Here is a 22,566-nt window from a genome sequence, read left to right as displayed (position 1 = left end):
CTATGTGCTAACAACCATTGTATACCTGCTGTTATGATATTCTATTTTTCTGTACTGATTTTATACTTTCATAACTAATGATTAATGATAAGTCTATTGCTTCTATACTATACTTTAACTTGTAAATCGAATCCTAAACTCATATTACTGTGCAACTTCAAATGTTTTCACAAGCTACTGATAAGAACTCAACTCACAGCTCTGCTCACAAAGTATGATATCACCATGGGAACGAGACGCTAGCAGGACACTCAGGCTGATAACATACATACACTCTCGCACCCACATACCAGAAGAATTGAAGGCCAACGCTAACGAGAAGACCTTCTGCAGCTGCAACGGATTTGTGCTGACACTTGGAAAACTACCAGATAGAGGGGGGGGCATCACCCAGCCCAAAATGTTTGATGAATGGTATAAAGACTATGTACCAGGGCTAAACGGGAGTCTGGTCTGGTGGAGCTCTTGCAGTTAACTTGTTGACGGCTAGCTGAGACGGGCCTGCAGAGGTGAAACTAGATGAGACCACTTTTCCATGGAAATGAACTAATTATTGCTTGCTGATGTGCTTGAATAAATATTATCTTAATGAACAGTTCAGTAGTGGTGCCTAATATTTGATTGGATCATATCATCTTAAGAAGTGATATCAAGGACGTCTCGTTGAGATTAAACGAACTCGCTTGTAAAGTGACGACTCAATTAAATCGATACTGGAGAAGTTGATCGCCTTACAAAATTGGTGACCCCGACGTGATCTTCAACGGGATGCAGGGAGGAGTGGGCGAGGCTGGGTTCGGACTAAGCACTTCCACGGTACCAACACAAAAGAGGTGAGCAGAGCCATTTAATGAAATCTGCTTAGGTAGACAATAGTACTCTAGCTGGAAGTGCTGGGTCCTGGAATCGTCAAACCCATTCTGATCTGTGTCTTTGAAGATCCGTCAAAAGTAAGGATAATCATTAATTAAATTGACATTCTATACATTATTGAACACCACTGTCTGATATTTAAGCACATCTTGTATTAACGTGTAATAAGACCCGCCGAGGTCTAAAAGAAGGGACAGTAGCTAAGTCCTGGAAATAAAGAGGGGTAACCAGTCCCCAGGATAGACCCGCCGAGGTCTAAGGTAAGGAAAGACACGACAGTCCTGGATATTAAGAGGTAACCAGCCCCCAGTTTAGACCCGACGAGGTCTAATGAAAGGACGGTGTCCCGAAGGTTGAAATACCTTGCAAACCGAGTGAGAAGTGAGGTCATTGCGAGTAGGGTAGCGTCTACGGCAGGACTGCAGTCCGGTAGAGGTCCTAGTATTAGCGTGCCTCCCCTCACAGCGGGCGCTAAAATAATTGTGACGTTAGGATTATATGGTTCTATCATCATTTTAGTCAAAATTGAGTTTTTTGCATAATCTGATCCATTAAGTGGTTTATTAATGTGTGGTGGTATTTTTAAAATGTTGACATTTTGAGTGGGTGATTCATAAAATACAACGGTTCCATCTCACAAAACATAATGGAATGTAAAAACCATGACGCTCAGTGTCTCTGAACTACCCTAAACGGAGATAGAACCTTATAATTCTAAACTCGTGCAAAGGTGTTACGTAATATTGTATGTAAATAATAATTGGAATTGTTATTATTATTGTAAATTATTACTATTAAAAGGGATAGTTGAGTAAAGCGCCCAGGAGCAACTGGTCTAGGCTGAGTGCTCCCTGGCTTGGTATCACTCAAATATCACTTGCAAACTTTATAAAATATGTTATGCCTCGTTCAAGGTGTTTAAAGAAGTGTTGTGCTGCGGGTGTAACCCACCATTGAAGCGCAGACAGCAGGAGAAAAAAAAAAAAAAAAAAGCTCACTAGGAGTGCCTCTGACGCACGGTGATGTATGTCTCACGGGTTGTATAATAGTAGTATTTTTGGTGTGCTCTGATATTGACATATTGGGTGAGGGTGATTTTGTTTAGTTGTTCAGTTTGTTTAGTATTGGTTGGCAATAATAATATTGATGATAAGGGTGGCAGCATAGCCACACGATACAGTGGACCTTCAGTAGAATGACTATCTAGATGAGCAGATAATACAGAACACATAATTCAGAGAATACATAGAGGACCGACAGGATAGATACACACAGAGACCCTATAAAATATAATATAAGACCTTAATTAATTCAAAAAAACTAACAAAAACAAATACAAAAGAATAAGAAAAATAAACACATGAACTATTGCATTTAATTGTTAATACATTTACAAAAAAAAAAAAAAAAAAAAAAAAAAAGTTTCGCTCTGTCATTCTGACTCTGTGTTGTGTGTTAGATTGATGGCACATTTTATTGAATCCATTTTTCAAAAGTGAAAGGCTCTGAATACTACCAAAGGCATTATTATTATTATTATTATTTTATTTTATTTTTTCCTTTCTTTCTTTATTTTATTTTTATTTTTCTCAGACACAGCATTAAGACACAGCAATAAGACACCCCAAGGGGTATAGTTAAGAAACAATATGACCATGAAAGAGACTCCACAGTGGTGGCTTCAGGCCCTGAAGGAAATGCATAGAAGGACAGACCATGACGGAAGAGAGCAAGAGGAAAAGAAGATGGTAAAAGCAGTAGCTAAATGGAAGAAGGCAGGTCTGTTCCCCCCAGAAGGGCCACCCACCCCAGAGCAAAGACTGGCGATCATTGAAGAGGCCATAGAAAAATCAAAAGAAAAGGAGAGTGCTGCCGTAGGCAAGGGAAGGTGGTCTGGAGCACGACGAGAGGCAAAGAAGGCGGAGGAAAAGGAGGTGAGAACAAGACGAGTGGTCGGATGGCTCAGAGGAGCAGAACACTCTCAACGCCAAGCCAAACAGACAGTCGAAGCACAGGCGGGGGAGAAAGGCACAGACACTGTGGCTCCGACAGCCGACGTGCCCATGGAGACGGCCTCAGTCGCTGTGGTTCCTCCAAGAGAACTGTATCCCCTGTCCGCATTGCTACAAGCAGCAAGGTGGGGGTCGGAGGCAGAAAAACACCCCCTTCCCCTAAAAAGCACCTGGCCCCTGGAGGTACGAAAGGGACTGAGCTCAACCCCTCCCCCATATGCCTGGGATGTGAACCCTCTGAAACCTACCAAAGAATACCTGACAGGGCCAACCCCCATACAGGCACCAGTCTTTGACATTATGAGTGGGACAGTGGCAGTGCAAGTACGATCAGAGGAGGCGCACAACACTCTCCACTCTACCCAGGATCACAGCCCTGGAGGACAATGCGACGACCTGCTTTGGAATACGTCAGGATCGATGGGCCTTCCAAGAGCATCGCCATACACCATCGGCACGCCCCACGGAGGAAACGGCCCACCAGGGAGAAGTGACTTGATGGAGGACATAGAAAAACAGCTGGCTGACCGACTGAACGAACTGAATGTGCAAATAAAAGAAGACGACTTGCGCAGAAGGCACCCCGAACGGAGCCAAGAGGAATGGAAGGAGGAAGAGAAGAAAAAGAAACGCCGAAAGAAGAAGGCGAACAGGGGGAAACAAGGACTCACGCTGAGACTCAGGGGCGAGTTTAAAAGGGCAGGGGTGACAGAAGGAGAAAAGGAAGAAAGCAGCGAGTGGGAAACCTATAGCTGCAGCGGTGAGTCAAACACAGAAGAGGAGAGGGCAAGCGAGGCACAAGCACGGACCCCACTCCCCAGAAGATCCACACGAGTCAAGAAACAACCACAGCAGTTCCTTCAGACGTGTGATATGAAAACAAGAGGCATGCCCCCTGCCACAGAGAAAGAGCAGCGACCAGGCATGTTCCCTTTAGTTGCCGTAGCAGGAGGAGGATTACTTTACCAACCATGGGGACATCGGGACATGGAGGCTCTCCAGAACAGCCTCCCCTCCCTCCCCAGAGGGGCCGCCCCGTGGATACGAGCGTTTGAGGCCCGAACCATGGCAGATAGGGTGGCCTGGGGGGATGTGAAGGCCCTCATTGCCTCTACGGAGGGAAAAGGAAAATGGAACCAGGTGGAAGACCTGGTGGGAATGGGAAATATCCCCGGAGAAACACCACTGAACCAACACAGGACGGCCCTGTGGACCGCGCTCAGGACACTGTGGCCCCACACCCCGGATACAGCAGCCATGACAGGGATAAAGCGGAAGCCGGACGAAGACATCCATAAGTTCATCAAGAGGGCCGCTGAGGCATGGGAGGAAGGAACTGGGGCCAGATATGATCACAGCCAAGCGACGGAAATGTTGTTCCGAGCAGAGGTGGGCCGAGGCCTAGGCAAAGCAATCCAAGAAAGGCTGAGCACGGTAGTAGGCCTGGGCTCTATGGGAGAGAGCCTATGGGTACAAAATCTCACTCATCATAGCAACCAGGAAGAAAGAAAAACCGACGAGACCGAGGAGAAACAGGCCGTGCAGCGTGAGAGGTTGTTGAAAATGCAGGTGACCGAAGCTGACGCTGTGGCTACGGCAAGGAAGAAGGAATGTAAAGAAGGCAAGATATTGGTCCAGCTTGGAGAGGTGCCGCAGGCCTCTGCAGCACCACAGCCCCCGGCTCAGTACCAATCCTTCCCCGAATATCAACAGAGAGGCGGAGGGAGAGGACGTGGGCGAGGAGGCCGCGGGAGAGGCCGTGGAGGACCAAGAACACCAGGAGCAGGTGCCTGCCACACATGTGGAGGAACAGGACACTGGAGGAATGAATGCCCTAACCAAGAGGGCCAACAGCAGTCATCGGGACCAACATCGCAGCAGCAATGGCAGCCCCAGCAGTTTCAACCCCCCACACAGCAACAGTGGGGGGGCCCGATGCCAGGCCAACCGGCACCAACCATGATGGCCCCCATGATGAATCAACCACAAGGAGGGGCTCCTTATGGTCAAAGCCTATAGGGATGCCCAGGAGGCGAAAGAGGAACCTACCACTTCCACCCGAACGAAGAACCAATGATTGAAATACTGGTGGGAGGAGAGAAAAAACAGTTCATGGTAGATACTGGAGCAGCAGCGTCCACCATGACAAACCACAAGGGTAGAGTTCCTCCTCTGTCAAAAAATCTGGCCATGACGACAGTAGGCTACTCCGGGCAGGCACAGACACAGAAATACACAATCCCCCTAGAAACAGAAATAGGCCACCAGAAATTGTCACACAACTACCTGTTCGCTCCCCAATGCCCCGTAAACTTAATGGGGAGGGACCTGCTATGTAAATTGAACGCGGAGGTAACTTGTGGACCAGGCGGATTAACAGTAACACTTCCCGGCGGCAGGAAAGTCACCGGGGAAGCCCCATGCAGAATACTAATGATGAGAGAGGAACCAGGAGCCACCGCCCAGACCACGGCTGTGTTCTGGGCTAGACTACTCTCGGAAAACACTGAGGGAGTAACTAAGACCTATCATCAATGGAAGACATGGATACAACAGCTAAGGCCCTATGGGCCTCCCCTAGACCCTCTTCATTGCACTTTTAACTACATCAGAGAACCAGATGAGTCCTATGAAGAAGCCTGGGAAACCCGTAAAGAAGGAAAGAAGAGCGTGCTAAGGGCTACAGACATCATTGTGGGGCCAGAAGGGGTAGCAGCGGAATGCACACTCACGGATGAGCAGCACCAGTGGTACGCCCTCCAAGCTGAGAGCGCGCCGCACATAACCCTGGCCATCACTCACGGTGGAGTAGCAAAGGAATTGGGACCCATGATGAAAAGAGCACAAGTCCAGGAATGGAGGTCGACTGTAAACCCCCTCCTCTGGCGAAGCAAGGACCTGACGATGTGGAGAATAGGGAATTGCACGGACGAAAACACCGTCGGGGAGAGACAAGATCTCGAAAGAGACCATGGCCGAGAGAATGACAATCACCAGGACTGGGATGGGATGGTGAACAGAATAAACCCAAGACTTTGGTCCAAAGGAGACCATGATGTGGGTCTGGTGCCCCATCACCAGATCGAAGTAAAACTAAAAGAAGGCCAAGCAGTGATCTGGCAGCCACAATACAATATCTCCCCAGCGGCCACCCAAGGGATATCAGAAACCATTGGAGGACTGACTGCAACGGGGGTGTTGCGGCCCAGCTGCTCCCCGTGGAACACACCAATACTACCAGTAAAGAAACCTAACGGGACCTGGAGGATGGTCCATGATCTCAGAAGAATAAATGACGCAGTGGCAGGCCATGACATCGCCGTCCCAAACCCGTACGTTGCATTGAATTGCCTGACCCCCAAACAAGTCAGATTCACAGTCATAGACCTGGCTAATGCTTTCTTTTGCCTGCCTCTGCACCCAAACAGTCAAGAAATATTTGGGTTCTCCTATCAAGGGTCCAAATATACATACAATCGTTTGCCTCAGGGCTACAAACAGAGCCCTGGCCTGTTCAATAAGGCACTAAAAGAAGACCTACAAGACATCACTCTCCCAGAAGGAACCACAGTAATTCAATACGTGGACGACATTTTGATAGCAAGTGAAAATGCACAGGACTGCCTGATGGCCTCAGAAACCGTGCTGAGAACAGTAGAAGAGGCAGGATACAAAGTCAAGAAAGAAAAGGTACAAGGCTGCCGGAGAAAAGTAATCTTCCTCGGACGAGTGATAGCAGCCAACACGAAGCAAGTGGTGGAATCCCAAAGATCAGCAGCGTTGACTTACCCCAAGCCTGTGACGGTGAAAGACATGTTGGGATTTTTAGGGCTGACAGGCTACAGCAGACAATACATACCTCATTATGTGGAGACTGGAGCGGCATTAAGAGACATAGTGGCGACAGCAGGCCACCGAGACCTAAAAGCAACATTGGATTGGAACATCGCCGCTGAGGAAGCATTCATAAACATGAAGCAGGCCTTGGCACAGGCTGAACAGTTGGCAGTACCAAATTATGAAGAACCTTTTCACTTAGATGTAGGAGAGAATAAAGGAGTGATAAATGCAGTACTATTTCAGAAAAGACCAGAAGGAAGGGCAGTGTTACTCTATCACAGCAGCAGACTGGACAGTGTAGGAATGGGACAGACTACTTGTACACGACACCTGATAGCAATAAGTACGGCCCTAGAAAAGACAGCATCAATGACTATGTGTCACCCCATAATAGTCCACACCAACCATGGTGTGGTGGCATTTTTAGAATCTAAGGCCTTCTCTCTATCCAGCTCGAGAGAAGAAAAGCTAGAACGAATACTGACTCAACCACATGTCACATATACGTCACTAGGGGTAAATATGGCAGAAGGACTCCCCGCAAATAGTGTAACACACATTTGTGAGTTGAGAGCAAGAAAAGAACACAAGATACGACCTGACTTAGAAGCACAGGCAAATTCATGTGCTGAACTGACACTGTATTGTGATGGATGTTGTTATAGAGGCCCGGATGGTAATATTGCGTCATTTGCAGTAGTGAAAAGAATGGTCAATGGCTCTTACAACACGGTAGTCAGTGGAATAATTCCGCAGCCTGCGTCAGCCCAAAAAGCAGAAGTAGTGGGGCTCACGGAAGCACTGCGCCATGCTAAAGGACGCAGTGTCAATATTTACACTGACTCAGCATATGCCCATGGGGCATTAATGATGGACGGCCCCCAATGGGTCAGGAGAGGATGGGTGACCTCGAATGGTGATCCAGTCAAACATGAGATGGCTCTAAAAAATTTAATGGCAGCAGTACAGATGCCATTCCAGGTGTCGGTTATAAAGTGCAAGGGGCACTCGAAAGCCGACACAGACGAAGCCAAAGGAAATGATGCTGCAGATGCAGCCGCTAAATTAGCAGGGGGATATGTCCCCAGAGAACACCAGCTGGTTTCAATCCAGCTAGACAAACCTAAATGCTCTGTGCAGACTATAGAGGAAATACAGGGGGCCGCCTCCCCCCAAGAACAATCAGTGTGGGTAAAAAGGGGGGCGACGCGAGGCGGGTCCTCTGAAAAGGGCTACGGGTTGTGGAGAGCGCATGACGGAAGACTAGTGGCCCCTGCAGGCCTAATGAATATGCTGATAGCTGAAGCACACGGTCCCACTCATGGGTCGGTGCGAGACACTTGGGCACTGATAATGAGAGATTGGTGGACCCCTTATGGTTTGGAGATGGTTAAGAATTTCATCTCAGACTGTGATGTGTGCAATAAGCACAACCCAAAAACAGTACTTAAATGCCCAATGGGCACATATCCAGTGCCTCCCTGCCCATTTCGAGAGATATGTATTGACTTCACGGACATGGGATTAGACAATAGAGTACAAGGCAAGAGATACTTGTTGGTGGTGATTGATAGGTTTTCAAGGTGGCCTGAAGCATATCCGTGTAAACGGGAGGATGCTGCGTCTGTAATAAAGTGCCTTTTACAGGATTTCATACCACGGTTTGGCTTCCCTACAATGATACACTCTGATAATGGGTCACATTTTAAAAATGTCCATATGGCTGCAATTGAGACAGCAATGGGGATTAAGCATCGATTTGGTTCAGTCTATCACCCCCAATCACAGGGGCTAGTTGAACGGGCTAACCAATCTATTAAAAGAAAGCTTGCTAAAACCTGTGCCTCGACAGGACTGTCGTGGGTGGGGGCATTGCCCATGGTGTTGATGGCAATGAGAAATAAGACCAATTCAATGACTCATTTGACACCCCATGAGATCATAACTGGTAGACCGATGTTGGTGCCGACAGGCATGATACAGAGACAGAGGGAGGTGGGCCCAGGATTGGACCTCCTCTCCATGGAAATGAATGTATATGTCAGGGCTCTAACTAATCTAAATCGAGTATTGTCTTCACAGGTACTGAATGCAGCGGAGAAAGCAGACACCGGCGAAAAACAGACTCCTATTCTAGACCCAGGCGACTGGGTAAGAATCAGAGTCCACAAAAGGAAGTGGAACGAGCCACGGTGGACAGGACCGTGGGAGGTGGTATTGACCACCTCACACGCAGTCAAAGTCAAAGGTAAACCAGGTGCAGATTGGCATCACCTGTCACACTGCACCAAAGCAGACCCACCACATAGAACTTTGGCTGAAATCAGAGAACGCCTAGACAATGTGTAAAATTTTCAAATTCCTGGCGATTCTGTCAGCATGCACCCTCCTTTCAATGGGGATGTTTACTGGGGTCCCAGGGGGGGGGTTGGGTTCCGACGAAGCATTTCATAACTTAGCCTCAAATAATGTTTGGTACAACTGGGTAAACTACACAATGTCCACCATCTCTAAGGAGACATGTGTAGTCTGCTTGAAACAACCCAGAGATACTAGACTGTTTCCCTCCCCCTACAAACCGGATGATTGTTCAAGTTATAGAGTAGGGATGGGACGAGGGGGAAAACGAATAGCTGATAGTGACGAGTTCTCAATTGACATTGGTAGAGGGGGGATATACTGTATGTACGACTGCAATTTGTTGATGGGCCTACCTGTCAGCCACTCTCTCTCTAGGAAAAACTGCCCCGGTATGACTAGCACTAAAGGCCCCATGATATATGAGGGACATCACCCTTTACACTTAGAAAAAGCCTACGACTGCCTTGACAGGACGGGCAAGGGGGGCGATGTGGGACGCCTTAATGCTACGCGCTTCTGTAGGACTTTGTGCCAGAGCGGTAACAGCACTACTTGTACTTTTAATGGCTATGGTATTCCGACTGGTCAGGTGACAGGGAATCAGACACAACCTGTAGCAGACATGTTTTGGAAATGTGGGGGTTCACAGCTATATAGATATCTGCCTTTAGATTGGCAGGGATTATGTACACGCGTGGTAATGGTGGTTAAGATGGAGATACTGGATAGCAGTACTGTTATGGCCCTCGCATCTCCCACTACTGCTAGACACAAACGCGACGCTCCTAAAGGGTCATATGACACTCAGGTATACATTGATGCGATAGGAGTGCCACGCGGCGTTCCGAACGACTTCAAGGCTCGGGATCAGATTGCCGCCGGGTTTGAGTCGGTCCTGTGCTGGTGGTGCACTATTAATAAAAATGTAGACTGGATAAATTACATATACTATAACCAACAGAGATTTATTAACTTTACTGAGGATGCTCTTACAGGGCTCGCGGCACAGTTAGATGCAACCACCCTTACCGCTTATCAAAACAGGATTGCGCTTGATTTTCTGCTAGCCTCCTCAGGAGGTGTGTGCACTATGTTTGGTGACACTTGCTGCACGGTCATACCCAATAACACCGCTCCTGATGGCTCCGTCACAAGAGCACTGAAGGGTCTGCGTATGCTCCGTGCAGAGGTGTATGCAAACGCTGGAGTTAACAATGTTATTGGAGAGTGGTTCGAATCTGTTTTTGGTAAATGGAAAAATCTGGCTATGTCTATGCTCTCTGCCCTCCTCATCTCTGCCACAGTGCTGATCCTGTTTGGCTGCTGCATTGTCCCTTGCATTAGAGGCCTGGCACAGCGACTGATTACTACGGCCCTAACCAAGGTTGATGCTGGAACACAGATGCACTTACAAATGCTTATTGCTGAGCAGCAGCAGTCACTGTTGGAGGGTGAGGAGATGGATCATGATACAGGAGTTGAAGATATGTTGTAATTATGGAGTTTTGTGAAGGAATGGTGTAAATAAAGGCATTTGCGGTCTACGACCCATCTCACCTTTCTGGCTACAAATTCTCTGTAATGGTCATAATTTTGTTTTAATGACCAAAGGGGGGATTTGTTGGGAATTTGTATTAAAATCACTAGAAGTGATAAATCATGTACTATGTGCTCATTTAAATAATATGTGAATGCGGTCAGTTGAGAACAATAGGAAGGTCACGCAAAGCCAAAAGAGAGGTTCTGTTTTTGAGCGACAAGAAGACAAGCTCCTGACTAAAAGAACGTTTTATGATTCAAACTGCCTATAAATTACTTATTTTTACCTATGTGCTAACAACCATTGTATACCTGCTGTTATGATATTCTATTTTTCTGTACTGATTTTATACTTTCATAACTAATGATTAATGATAAGTCTATTGCTTCTATACTATACTTTAACTTGTAAATCGAATCCTAAACTCATATTACTGTGCAACTTCAAATGTTTTCACAAGCTACTGATAAGAACTCAACTCACAGCTCTGCTCACAAAGTATGATATCACCATGGGAACGAGACGCTAGCAGGACACTCAGGCTGATAACATACATACACTCTCGCACCCACATACCAGAAGAATTGAAGGCCAACGCTAACGAGAAGACCTTCTGCAGCTGCAACGGATTTGTGCTGACACTTGGAAAACTACCAGATAGAGGGGGGGGCATCACCCAGCCCAAAATGTTTGATGAATGGTATAAAGACTATGTACCAGGGCTAAACGGGAGTCTGGTCTGGTGGAGCTCTTGCAGTTAACTTGTTGACGGCTAGCTGAGACGGGCCTGCAGAGGTGAAACTAGATGAGACCACTTTTCCATGGAAATGAACTAATTATTGCTTGCTGATGTGCTTGAATAAATATTATCTTAATGAACAGTTCAGTAGTGGTGCCTAATATTTGATTGGATCATATCATCTTAAGAAGTGATATCAAGGACGTCTCGTTGAGATTAAACGAACTCGCTTGTAAAGTGACGACTCAATTAAATCGATACTGGAGAAGTTGATCGCCTTACAGCTAACCAACAGCTACCTCCCCCAGGCTAACAGCTACCTCCCCCAGGCTAACCGACAGCTACCTCCCCCAGGCTAACCAACAGCTACTTCCCCCAGGCTAACCAACAGATACCTCCCCCAGGCTAACAGCTACCTCCCCCAGGCTAACAGCTACCTCCCCCAGGCTAACAGCTACCTCCCCCAGGCTAACCAACAGCTACTTCCTCCAGGCGATCAGGCTCATGAACAAGCCTACTGTAGACCATCACTATCATCCACAAGCCCCAAGCATATGGACTACCTTACTTTTTATTACTAATTGTACTGCTAATTGCATCCTGTCTTTTTTGTCACTCATGTCCTGTACTATTGACACTTCTTTTATCCTGAATGTCTAAGGTACCTTACTGTCTTGTGGTGCAATGTCAGGAACCGAAGCCTGAGAATGTTATTATTTTACACTTTTGTAATGTGACGTAACAATAAACTAGAAACCTGACACCCTATCCCTGACCCCATCTCATTCTTCTACCCATTTTCTTTTGCTGCTTCCTCATCTGTCACCTGAACAGGTGACCTCACAGACGCGCCAGGTAAGATGGCACCCTCCCCCCCCTCCTCTGAGTTCTACTGTCTGCCTGTCTGCCTTTCTGTCTATCCGTGTCCATATCCGTGTGTGTCTGTGTGTCCGTGTGTGTATGTGTGTGTGTGTGTGTGTGTGTGTGTGTGTCCGTGTGTGTGTCCGTGTGTGTGTGTGTCCGTGTGTGTGTCCGTGTGTGTGTGTGTGTGTGTGTGTGTGTGTGTGTTCCAGGCCTGGCCCCGGTCATCCATGTGTGGGATGCGCTGAGCAAGCAGACACTGTCCCTCCTGGTCTGCCCTGGGGGCGTGGCCTCCCCTGGGGGTGTGGCCTCCCCTGGGGGCGTGGCCTCCCCTGGGGGCGTGGCCTACCTCAGCTTCAGCGCCTCGGGGAAGCTGCTGCTGTCTGTGGGGGCGGAGCCTCAACGCACCATCACCGTCTGGCGCTGGCAGGAAGGTCAGACACTGGTCCCTAGTTACCATGGTGACAGTGAGGGCTGTTCCCTAGTTACCATGGTGACAATGAGGGCTGTTCCCTAGTTACCATGGTGACAGTAACAAATGTTCCGTAGTTACCATGGCGACAGTGAGGGCTGTTCCGTAGTTACCATGCCGACAGTGAGGGCTGTTCCGTAGTTACCATGGTGACAGTGAGGGCTGTTCCCTAGTTACCTTGGTGACAGTAACGACTGTTCCGTAGTTACCATGGTGACAGTAACGACTGTTCCGTAGTTACCATGGTGACAGTGAGGGCTGTTCCCTAGTTACTATGATGACAGTGAGGGCTGTTCCGTAGTTACCATGGTGACAGTAAGAACTGTTCCGTAGTTACCATGGTGACAGAAACAAATGTTCCGTAGTTACCATGGTGACAGTGAGGGCTGTTCCCTAGTTACCATGGTGACTGTAACGACTGTTCCGTAGTTACCATGGTGACAGTAACGACTGTTCCGTAGTTACCATGCCGACAGTGAGGGCTGTTCCGTAGTTACCATGGTGACAGTGAGGGCTGTTCCCTAGTTACCATGGTGACTGTAACGACTGTTCCGTAGTTACCATGGTGACAGTAACGACTGTTCCGTAGTTACCATGGTGACAGTGAGGGCTGTTCCGTAGTTACCATGGTGACAGTAACAAATGTTCCGTAATTACCATGGCGACAGTGAGGGCTGTTCCCTAGTTACCATGGCGACAGTGAGGGCTGTTCCCTAGTTACCATGGTGACAGTAGTGTTGTTCCAGGCACGGTGGTGGCCAGCGCGGGGCTGCAGGCGCGGGTGTTCGTGGCGGAGTTCCGGCCGGACAGCGACAGCCAGCTGGTGTCTGCAGGCGTCAGACACATCAGGTTCTGGTCGCTGGCGGGCGGCGCTCTGCTGCACAGGAAGGGCGTGGTCACGGGCGCGAAGGACGGACGCATGCAGACCATGCTCTCTGTCGCCTTCGGTGCCGTAAGTAACAACAACCACAACCACCACCACAACCACCACAACAACCACCACCACCACCATCACAACAATCACAACAACCACAACAACAACCATCACCACAACCACCACCACCACCACCACCACAACAACCACAACAACCACAACAACAACCACCACCACAACAACCACCACAACCACAACAACCACCACCACCACCACAACCACCACAACCACAACAACCACCACCACCACCACCACAACCACCACAACCACAACAACCACCACCACCACCACCACCACCACCACCACAACAACAACCACCACCACAACAACCACCACCACCACCACCACCACCACAACAACCACAACAACCACAACAACCACAACAACAACCACCCCCACAACAACCCCCACAACAACCACAACAACCACCACCACCACAACAACCACCACAACAACCACCACCACCACCACCACACCAACAACCACAACCACAACCACCACCACAACAACAACAACCACCACCACCACCACAACAACCACCACCACTACCACCACAACCACCACCACAACCACAACAACCACCACCACCACCACCACCACCACCACCACACCAACAACCACCACAACCACAACCACAACCACCACCACAACAACAACAACCACCACCACAACCACCACCACCACCACAACAACCACCACAACAACCACCACCACCACAACAATCACCACCACACCAACAACCACCACAACCACAACCACCACCACCACAACAACAACCACCACCACCACAACCACCACAACCACCACCACCACAACAACCACCACCACCACAACAACCACAACAACAACCACCACCACCACAACCACCACCACCACCACAACAACCACAACCACAACCACCACCACCACAACAACAACCACCACCACCACCACCACCACACCAACAACCACCACCACCACAACAACAACCACCACCACAACCACCACCACCACCACAACAACCACCACAACAACCACCACCACCACCACTACCACCACCACAACAACAGCTTCATTTTGTAGCCAATCGAAATGTCATTGCTGCCAGTTAAACACACTGTGACATCACTGTGACGTCACCGGCCCAACAGAACCAGCTGACCTTCTCTGGCGGCGTGAGTGGAGACGTGTTCGTGTGGCAGCAGCACGTGCTGCAGCGGGTGGTTGCAGCGGCGCATGGCGGGCCGGTGTTCTGCATGGCCACCTGCCTGAGGGACGGCCTGGTGCTGACGGGAGCCAAGGAGAGGCCGTGAGACACACACACAGACACACACACAGGCACACACACACACACACACACACCACGCATGCATACACCACACACATACACCACACACACACACACACACACACACACACCACACCAGACACACACACACACACACACACCACACACCAGACACACACACACACCACACACCAGACACACACACACACACACACACACCACACACACACACACACACCACACACCAGACACACACACACACCAGACACACACACACACACACCAGACACACACACACACCACACACATACACACACCACGCACGCATACACCACACACACACACACACACACACACACACACACACACACACACACACCACGCACGTATACACCACACACACACACACACCACACACACAGCACCCTGAGAGACGTGTGTGTGTGTGTGTGTGTGTGTGTGTGTGTGTAGGGGGGGGGCCGTGGTGAAGCTGTGGGACCAGGAGATGAGGCGCTGCCGGGCGTTCCAGCTGGGGGGCCGCCACCACGCCCGCTCTGTCTGTCGCGCACAGGTGGGGGGTGTGTGTGTGTGTGTGTGCTTGTGTGTGTGTGTGTGTGTGTGTGTAATGAATCATCATTCAGGCCAGGGGCCATTGGCAGTCGTCGTGATAGAAGAAGAAAGAAAGAATTATCATTATTTGTAACCTGAAGAGATCTGTGTGTGTCTGTGTGTAAGTAAGTAAAGTTTATTTATATAGCACCTATCACAGACCAGCGGTCACAAAGTGCTTTACATTGGCTTTAAAAACATTAAAAAGTGAAAATAAAAACAAGAAACAAATAAAAAGTGTACAACAAATAATAACAAGACACAAAAAGACAGGAGGCTTTTGGGGTTGGCCAAAAACAGTCTTGAGCTGTTTTTTAAAAGCCATGACCGAGACCGCTGATCTAAGATCCAAGGGCAGAGCATTCCAAAGTCTGGGAGCCACGGTTTGGAATGCTCCGTCACCCTGGGTCTTCAGTCTGGCACGGGGGACAACCAACAAACCCTGGTCAGAGGACCTGAGAGACCTGAGACTCTGAGACTCTGAGGAGAGCTGTTTCAGTAGAGAGGAGGAGAGCTGTTTCAGTGGAGTGCTTCTGACGGAAACCAGATTGGAATTGATAGTAAATGGAGTGTGCATTCAGAGCAGCAGTGAGTTGAGAGGCAACAACCTTTTCTGTAACTTTTGAGATGAAAGCTAATTTTGATATGGGCCTGTATATTTGGGGGAGGGAAGGATCAAGGTTCAGCTTCTTTAAGAGAGGCTGAACAACTGCTTGTTTAAAGTATAGTGGGACACAACCAGTTTGAAGGGAGCAGTTTATAATGGAAACCAGACATGGACCAATGAAGGTGAGTAGGCCTACGTTTTTAAGCATACATGTCAGTATGATGTCTAATGGGCTAGATGAGGTTTTCATAGAGCCCACCAATTCTATAAGGTCCTTCGGGGAGATGGGAGAGAATTCATCAAGAATTGATGGGCGGGAGGGGGGGATGGGAGGGGGGGGTAGGGGAGGGGAAGATGCTAGCCCTAACCTGGTTAACCTTGTTTACAAAGAAAGAGAGAAAATCATTACAGTCCTTGTTTGAAAACAAGGGTACAACCGGGGGGGGGGGCGGGGGTGACAATATTGGAGATGATGTCAAATAAGATTTTTGGTTCCGTTTACTAGTTTTGATTAGATTGGCAAAGTAGGAAGCTCTTGCATCTTTAACCATGTTGTTAAAGTCGCTTATCAGTTCCTTGTAATAGAGGCGGTGGACTTGGAGTTTTGTGGATTTCCATAACCACCTTCCAACATGTTCGCCTAAAACAACGAATGGTGTCATTTAACCAGGGAGATTAATAATAATAATAATAATAATAATAATAATAACTTTAATTTATATAGCGCCTTTCACAAACCCAAGGGCGCTGTACAAGGGGATGAAAACGGACAGACAAAACAGAAAACAAACAAAGCAAAAACTAAAACAATGACTAGGGGCCAAATGCCTTGGAGAACAGATGGGTTTTGAGGGCTAGTTTGAAGGAGTCCAGGGTGGGGGCGTTGCGGATCACTGAGGGGAGCCAGTGATTGGAGCCACTTTGTTCAATATGGACGAGCAATGCAAATTAATTAATTAATTATTAATTAATTGTGTGTGTGCGTGCGTGTGTGGTGTGTTTGTGTGTGTGTGTGTGTGTGTGTGTGTGTGTGTGTGCGTGGTGTGTGTGTGTGTGTGTGTGCGTGTGGTGTGAGTGTGTGTGTGTGTGTGTGTGGTGTGTGTGTGTGTGTGTGTGTGTGTGTGTGGCAGGGTAAGGTGCTGGTGGGGACCAGGGCCGGGGAGGTGGTGGAGGTGGGGGAGGAGAGGTCAGAGGTCAGGCTGGTGAGCAGCCACACACACGGACCCATCTGGGGCCTGGCGGCACATCCCAGCATGCACCTCTTCATCTCCGCAGGCGACGACGGGACCATACGCATCTGGGACGCTGCTGACAAGGTGAGAACCCTGACCCCTGACCTTAACCCTGACCTTAACCCTGACCCTGACTATGTTCTCCTCTCTCTCAATCTCCTCCTCTCCTCTCTCCATTTCCTCCTCCCCTCTCTCTCTCTCACTCTCCATCTCCTCTCTCTCCTCTCTCTCTCCTCTCTTCTCTCTCCTCTCTCTCCATCTCCTCCTCTCCTCTCTCTCCCTCCCCTCTCCTCTCTCTCCCTCCCCTCTCCTCTCTCTCTCCCTCTCCTCTCCTCTCTCTCCATCTCCTCCTCTCCTCTCTCCATCTCCTCCTCCCCTCTCTCTCTCCATCTCCTCCTCCCCTCTCTCTCTCCTCCTCTCCATCTCCTCTCTCTCCTCTCTCTCCATCTCCTCCTCCCCTCTCTCTCTCCATCTCCTCCTCCCCTCTCTCTCTCCTCCTCTCCATCTCCTCCTCTCCTCTCCTCTCCCTCTCTCTCTCTCTCTCCTCTCTCTCCTCCCTGTTGTAGAGGCAGAGGAGCCAGGTGACCCTGGGTCAGGGGGCCAGATGCGTGGCGTTCAGCCCCAACGGAGACATGGCGTCTGTGGGCCTGGAGAACGGGGAGTTCCTGGTGCTGCTGGTCGACTCTGAGCCCGACCCTCTGGCCGTGTGGGGCAGGAAGAGGGACCGCAGCGTAGCCGCACAGGACATCCGGTGAGGCCCAGCTGCTAGCCTAGCGGTGCGCTAATGGGTTTTACCCGTGTGTTGGTTAGCCTAGCTGCTAGCCTAGCGGTGCGCTAATGGGTTTTACCTGTGTGTTGGTTAGCCTGGCGGTATGTGATGGGTTTTACCTGTGTGTTGGTTAGCCTAGTGGTGTGCTAATGTGTTAGCTGTTGTGCAGGTTCAGCCCAGACAACCGTCTGCTAGCCGTGGCATCGTTGGACGGAGCGGTGGACTTCTATGACCTCACACTCGGCCCTGCCCTCAACCGGATTGGCTACTGTCAGGACATCCCGGGACTGGTCCTCCAGACAGACTTCTCTGCTGACAGCAAGTTCATCCAGGTAGCAAAGAAGAAGAAAATACTTCCATTCCCTCTCTCTCTCTCCATCTCTCCATCTTTCTTTCTCTCTCTCTCACTCTGTCTCTCTCTCTCTCTTTCTCTCTCTCTCTCTGTCTCTCTCTCTCACTCCCTCCTTCTCTCTCTGTCTCTCTCTCTCTCTCACTCCCTCCTTCTCTCTCTGTCTCTCTCTCTCTCTGTCTCTCTCTCTCTCTCACTCCCTCCTTCTCTCTCTGTCTCTCTCTCTCTCTGTCTCTCTCTCTCTCACTCCCTCCTTCTCTCTCTGTCTCTCTCTCTCTCTGTCTCTCTCTCTGTGTCTCTCTCTTTCTCTCACTCCCTCCTTCTCTCTCTGTCTATCTCTCTCTCTCTCTCTGTCTCTCTCTCTTTCTCTTTCTCTCTCTCTCTCTTTCTCTGTCTCTCTCTCTCTCTCTCTCACTCCCTCCCTCCCTCTCTGTTGCCATAGTGACCAGGTGTGTTGCAGGTGTCTGTTGCCATAGTGACCAGGTGTGTTGCAGGTGTCTGTTGCCATAGTGACCAGGTGTGTTGCAGGTGTCTACAGGGGCGTTCAGTCGTCAGGTACACGAGGTTCCCTCAGGGAAGATGGTGACGGAGCTGTCAATCATCCAGAGGATCACTTGGGCCACCTGGACAAGGTGGGTGGTCAACCCTAACCCTAACCCTGGACTGGCTGGAATGGTTCACTGGTTAACTGGTTGATCTGGTTAACTGGTTGATCTGTTTGATCTGGTTGATCTGGTTAACTGGTTGAACTGGTTAACTGGTTGATCTGGTTAACTGGTTGATCTGGTTAACTGGTTGATCTGGTTGATCTGGTTGATCTGGTTAACTGGTTGAACTGGTTAACTGGTTGATCTGGTTAACTGGTTGATCTGGTTGATCTGGTTAACTGGTTGATCTGGTTAACTGGTTGATCTGGTTAACTGGTTGGACTGGTTGATCTGGTTAAGTGGTTAAACGTGTGGTTTCCCAGCATGCTCGGAGACGAGGTCCTGGGGGTGTGGCCTCCTGGGCCGGCGGAGGTCAGCTGTGCGTGCGCCTCTCACGCAGGCCTCAACCTGGTTACCGGGGACAACCAAGGACTCGTCAAACTCTTTGAGTTTCCGTGCACAGAAAGATTCGTAAGTTTTCCGGTGGAAAAAAAACAACATTTATTAATTCAAACTGTTTCAGATTAGAAGCCGTCAGTGTGATCCTGAGAACATGATTGGTCAGTGTGAATGTTGAAGGTCATGTGATTGGTCAGTGATCCTGAGAACATGATTGGTCGTTGTGAATGTTGAAGGTCATGTGATTGGTCAGTGTGAATGTTGAAGGTCATGTGATTGGTCAGTGTGAATGTTGAAGGTCATGTGATTTTCCCTCCAGGCCAAACACCAGCGGTACCCTGGTCACTCTGGTCACGTGACAAACATCCGTTTCTCCTGCGATGACAAGTACGTCATCAGCGCCGGGGGCAACGACTGCAGGTAAGTCTGGAGTCACGTTGTCATGACGATTAACGTTTGGTTGTCATGACGATTAACGTTTGGTTGTCATGACGATTAACTCTACAACAGCCGTGCCTATTTTACCTACTAGTAGAGCCGCCTTGGGGGTCAAATAGACCCCCTTTTTAGAATGTAAATCTGCTATTTACACACAGAGATCACTAGAGGGCGCTTCTTTTTTTAGCCTGCCTCCTACACAGAAAACTGCAAAATAGCTTTATACTATCTTATCCTGAAGTGATTTTGAAAATGTAAGGATACTGGGTGGTAGAACGCACATATCTAGGAAAAGTCATGAAAGGAGCGTCCTGAAATTTGATCAAGTGCAAAGATATATTTTTTGTTTTACTCACAGGGGTCACTATGACCCCTCACGGCTCTTATAGTGTTAACATTTGGTTGTCATGACGTTTGTGTTCTGTTTGGAATGTTGCTTTTCTGCAGAAGAGACGCCAATGAACCACCAGTGACATCACTTCCTCCTACTTCTACTTCTCTCACTTCCTTCTACTTCTCTCCACAGCCTGTTTGTGTGGAAATGCCTCTGAAGCACCGAGACGCTGTCAACACTGTCCCTGTCCTTGAGTAAGACCTGGGAACACCACCACTAGTGTGTCCTTGAGTAAGGCCCTTAGCTCTCAGTTACTCCAGGGAGACTGTCTAACCCTTAGTTACTCCAGGGAGACTGTCTAACCCTCAGTTACTCCAGGGAGACTGTCTAACCCTCAGTTACTCCAGGGAGACTGTCCCTGTGATCTTTCGCAGATCTAGTATAGAGATACAACAGATCTAGTATAGATACAACAGATCTAGTATAGATACAACAGATCTAGTATAGAGATACAACAGATCTAGTATAGAGATACAACAGATCTAGTATAGAGATACAACAGATCTAGTATAGATACAACAGATCTAGTATAGAGATACAATGTGATGTGGAGCTAGAAAACAAATATCAGTGTGGTTAGGGTTATATGACTGACTAAAGGGGTCCTACCAGACACGTAACCATGGCGATGACAAAACCACTACCATGTTTACCCACTACGTCACTCACTCAGTCTATTCTTTTGTAATTAAACTGTGAAAAAAAAATCTGTGTACATGTTTCTTGTCTTTATGAACGAGTTAACATTATTTATTAAAAATCCTTGAAATGATTTGAGATCCGAACAATCTATTGGATAATTCATGTACAGAAATGCACTGCAATACTAACTGATGAACGCATGAGGGCGCCATCATCACGGCCATATAGCAGGCCTTCGTACTCGACTGAATTAAAGCAATGAAAAGTGTTGACACGCACTCCTCAATATGTAAATAATTTGTACATCCCACACAGTTGCTTTTCTAGCTAGCTAGCCAGCTAGATAGATATCTCACTGAAGTTAGTCTTGTCCACTTTTAGTTTGGTGGTGGGCAGCAGGAATCATAGCAGTCAGTGTTGGAGCAAGGGGGACGCATTCGCGAAGTAGATAATGCATCATTTGCATATTTAAACATAACATTTCTGAAAACTTACATTGAGACAAACAATGATTGTCTCAATGTAAGTAATCAGGACCCATCACATCACCATTGAGGACAGACACTCCCACCACACCCTCCCCCCCGGCTCGCAACCTTGGACCCCACCCTCTCATCTCCTGGACCCCACCCTCTCATCTGATCCCCACATCAGCTCCATCATCAAGACCTCTGCATTTAGAGCAATAATTTCACAGGCAGGGCCGGCCCTAGGACTTTTGTGGTGCTAAGCGAGATTTTTAATGTGCCCCCCCCCCCCCCCACACACACACACGTTTTGTCGGGGGGTTGGAGTTTTCGATTGACAGGTGTTTTTGATAGCCGGGTGTTTAATCGACAACGGGGGGCATCAAAATTGGCATCAATCCACACACAATACCCCATAATGACAACGTTTTTTTTCTTTTTTCTGAAAATGTATTCAAATTGAAACACAGGAATACTTCATGTGCATAGAATTTGCTAAAAAGAGTGACAAAAATGTAATCAACAAATCACTCAGTTGAATTGAGTTCATCTTAATGCAAGGATAATAGTTAATGTAATTTTGGAATCAATATCTTTGTTTTTGTAGGGCCTCTGATTTGCATAAGAATCAACTACACACTGTGTAGTACTGTGTAGATTAGGATGTCACTACCAACTCTCAAATTGTATAATTTTCTCTTGATCCTGACAAACTCCTCAGTTCCTGCCAATGACAAATATACCCATAAATTGATACAGCTACCACTATTCTTCACACGAGAGATGGTGCAGAAACTGAGAGCATCAAAGTTTTTTTTGGGCCACTTGGTTATAGACCAATTTTGTAGAGTGACTGAGATGATGTTGTCCCATCGACTGTGCCTTTTCCTCTCCACCATTCAACTGTGTACATGTTTGTCTCCCCAGGCCTCAGGGTTACATTCCTGAGCAGTTTTGTTCCTCTCCATTTGCTCAATTTATAATGACAACCTGATCATTGATTCCTATGCAAATCAGAGACCCTATAAAAAACAAAGACATTGATTCCAAAATGACATTAACTGTAATCCTTGCATTAAGATGGACTCAATGGACCATCCAACATCAGTCCTCC

General features: G+C 48.2%; 1 protein-coding gene across 1 annotated transcript in view; it reads left to right on the top strand.

Moving 5' to 3' along the window:
• LOC308170419 (echinoderm microtubule-associated protein-like 6) overlaps positions 1-20,500 on the top strand; it is a gene marked incomplete at both ends in the record, with an annotated part of 69,893 nt that extends 49,393 nt beyond the window's left edge. The window contains 11 exons of the mRNA XM_080545212.1: positions 12,415-12,528; positions 13,445-13,650; positions 14,763-14,920; positions 15,371-15,470; positions 17,246-17,431; positions 17,914-18,098; positions 18,286-18,448; positions 18,994-19,097; positions 19,436-19,583; positions 19,831-19,931; positions 20,476-20,500. Coding sequence (XP_080401338.1) covers positions 12,415-12,528; positions 13,445-13,650; positions 14,763-14,920; positions 15,371-15,470; positions 17,246-17,431; positions 17,914-18,098; positions 18,286-18,448; positions 18,994-19,097; positions 19,436-19,583; positions 19,831-19,931; positions 20,476-20,500 — 1,490 coding nt within the window. The remainder of the gene's footprint in view (positions 1-12,414; positions 12,529-13,444; positions 13,651-14,762; positions 14,921-15,370; positions 15,471-17,245; positions 17,432-17,913; positions 18,099-18,285; positions 18,449-18,993; positions 19,098-19,435; positions 19,584-19,830; positions 19,932-20,475) is intronic.
• Positions 20,501-22,566: the final 2,066 nt, after the last annotated feature.

The sequence above is a fragment of the Nansenia antarctica genome (genome assembly GCF_963989245.1).
Source record: "Nansenia antarctica genome assembly, chromosome: 14".
Lineage (NCBI taxonomy): Eukaryota > Metazoa > Chordata > Actinopteri > Argentiniformes > Microstomatidae > Nansenia > Nansenia antarctica.
The sequence above is the reverse complement of the archived record's forward strand: the minus strand, read 5'-3'. Positions and strand labels throughout refer to the sequence as shown.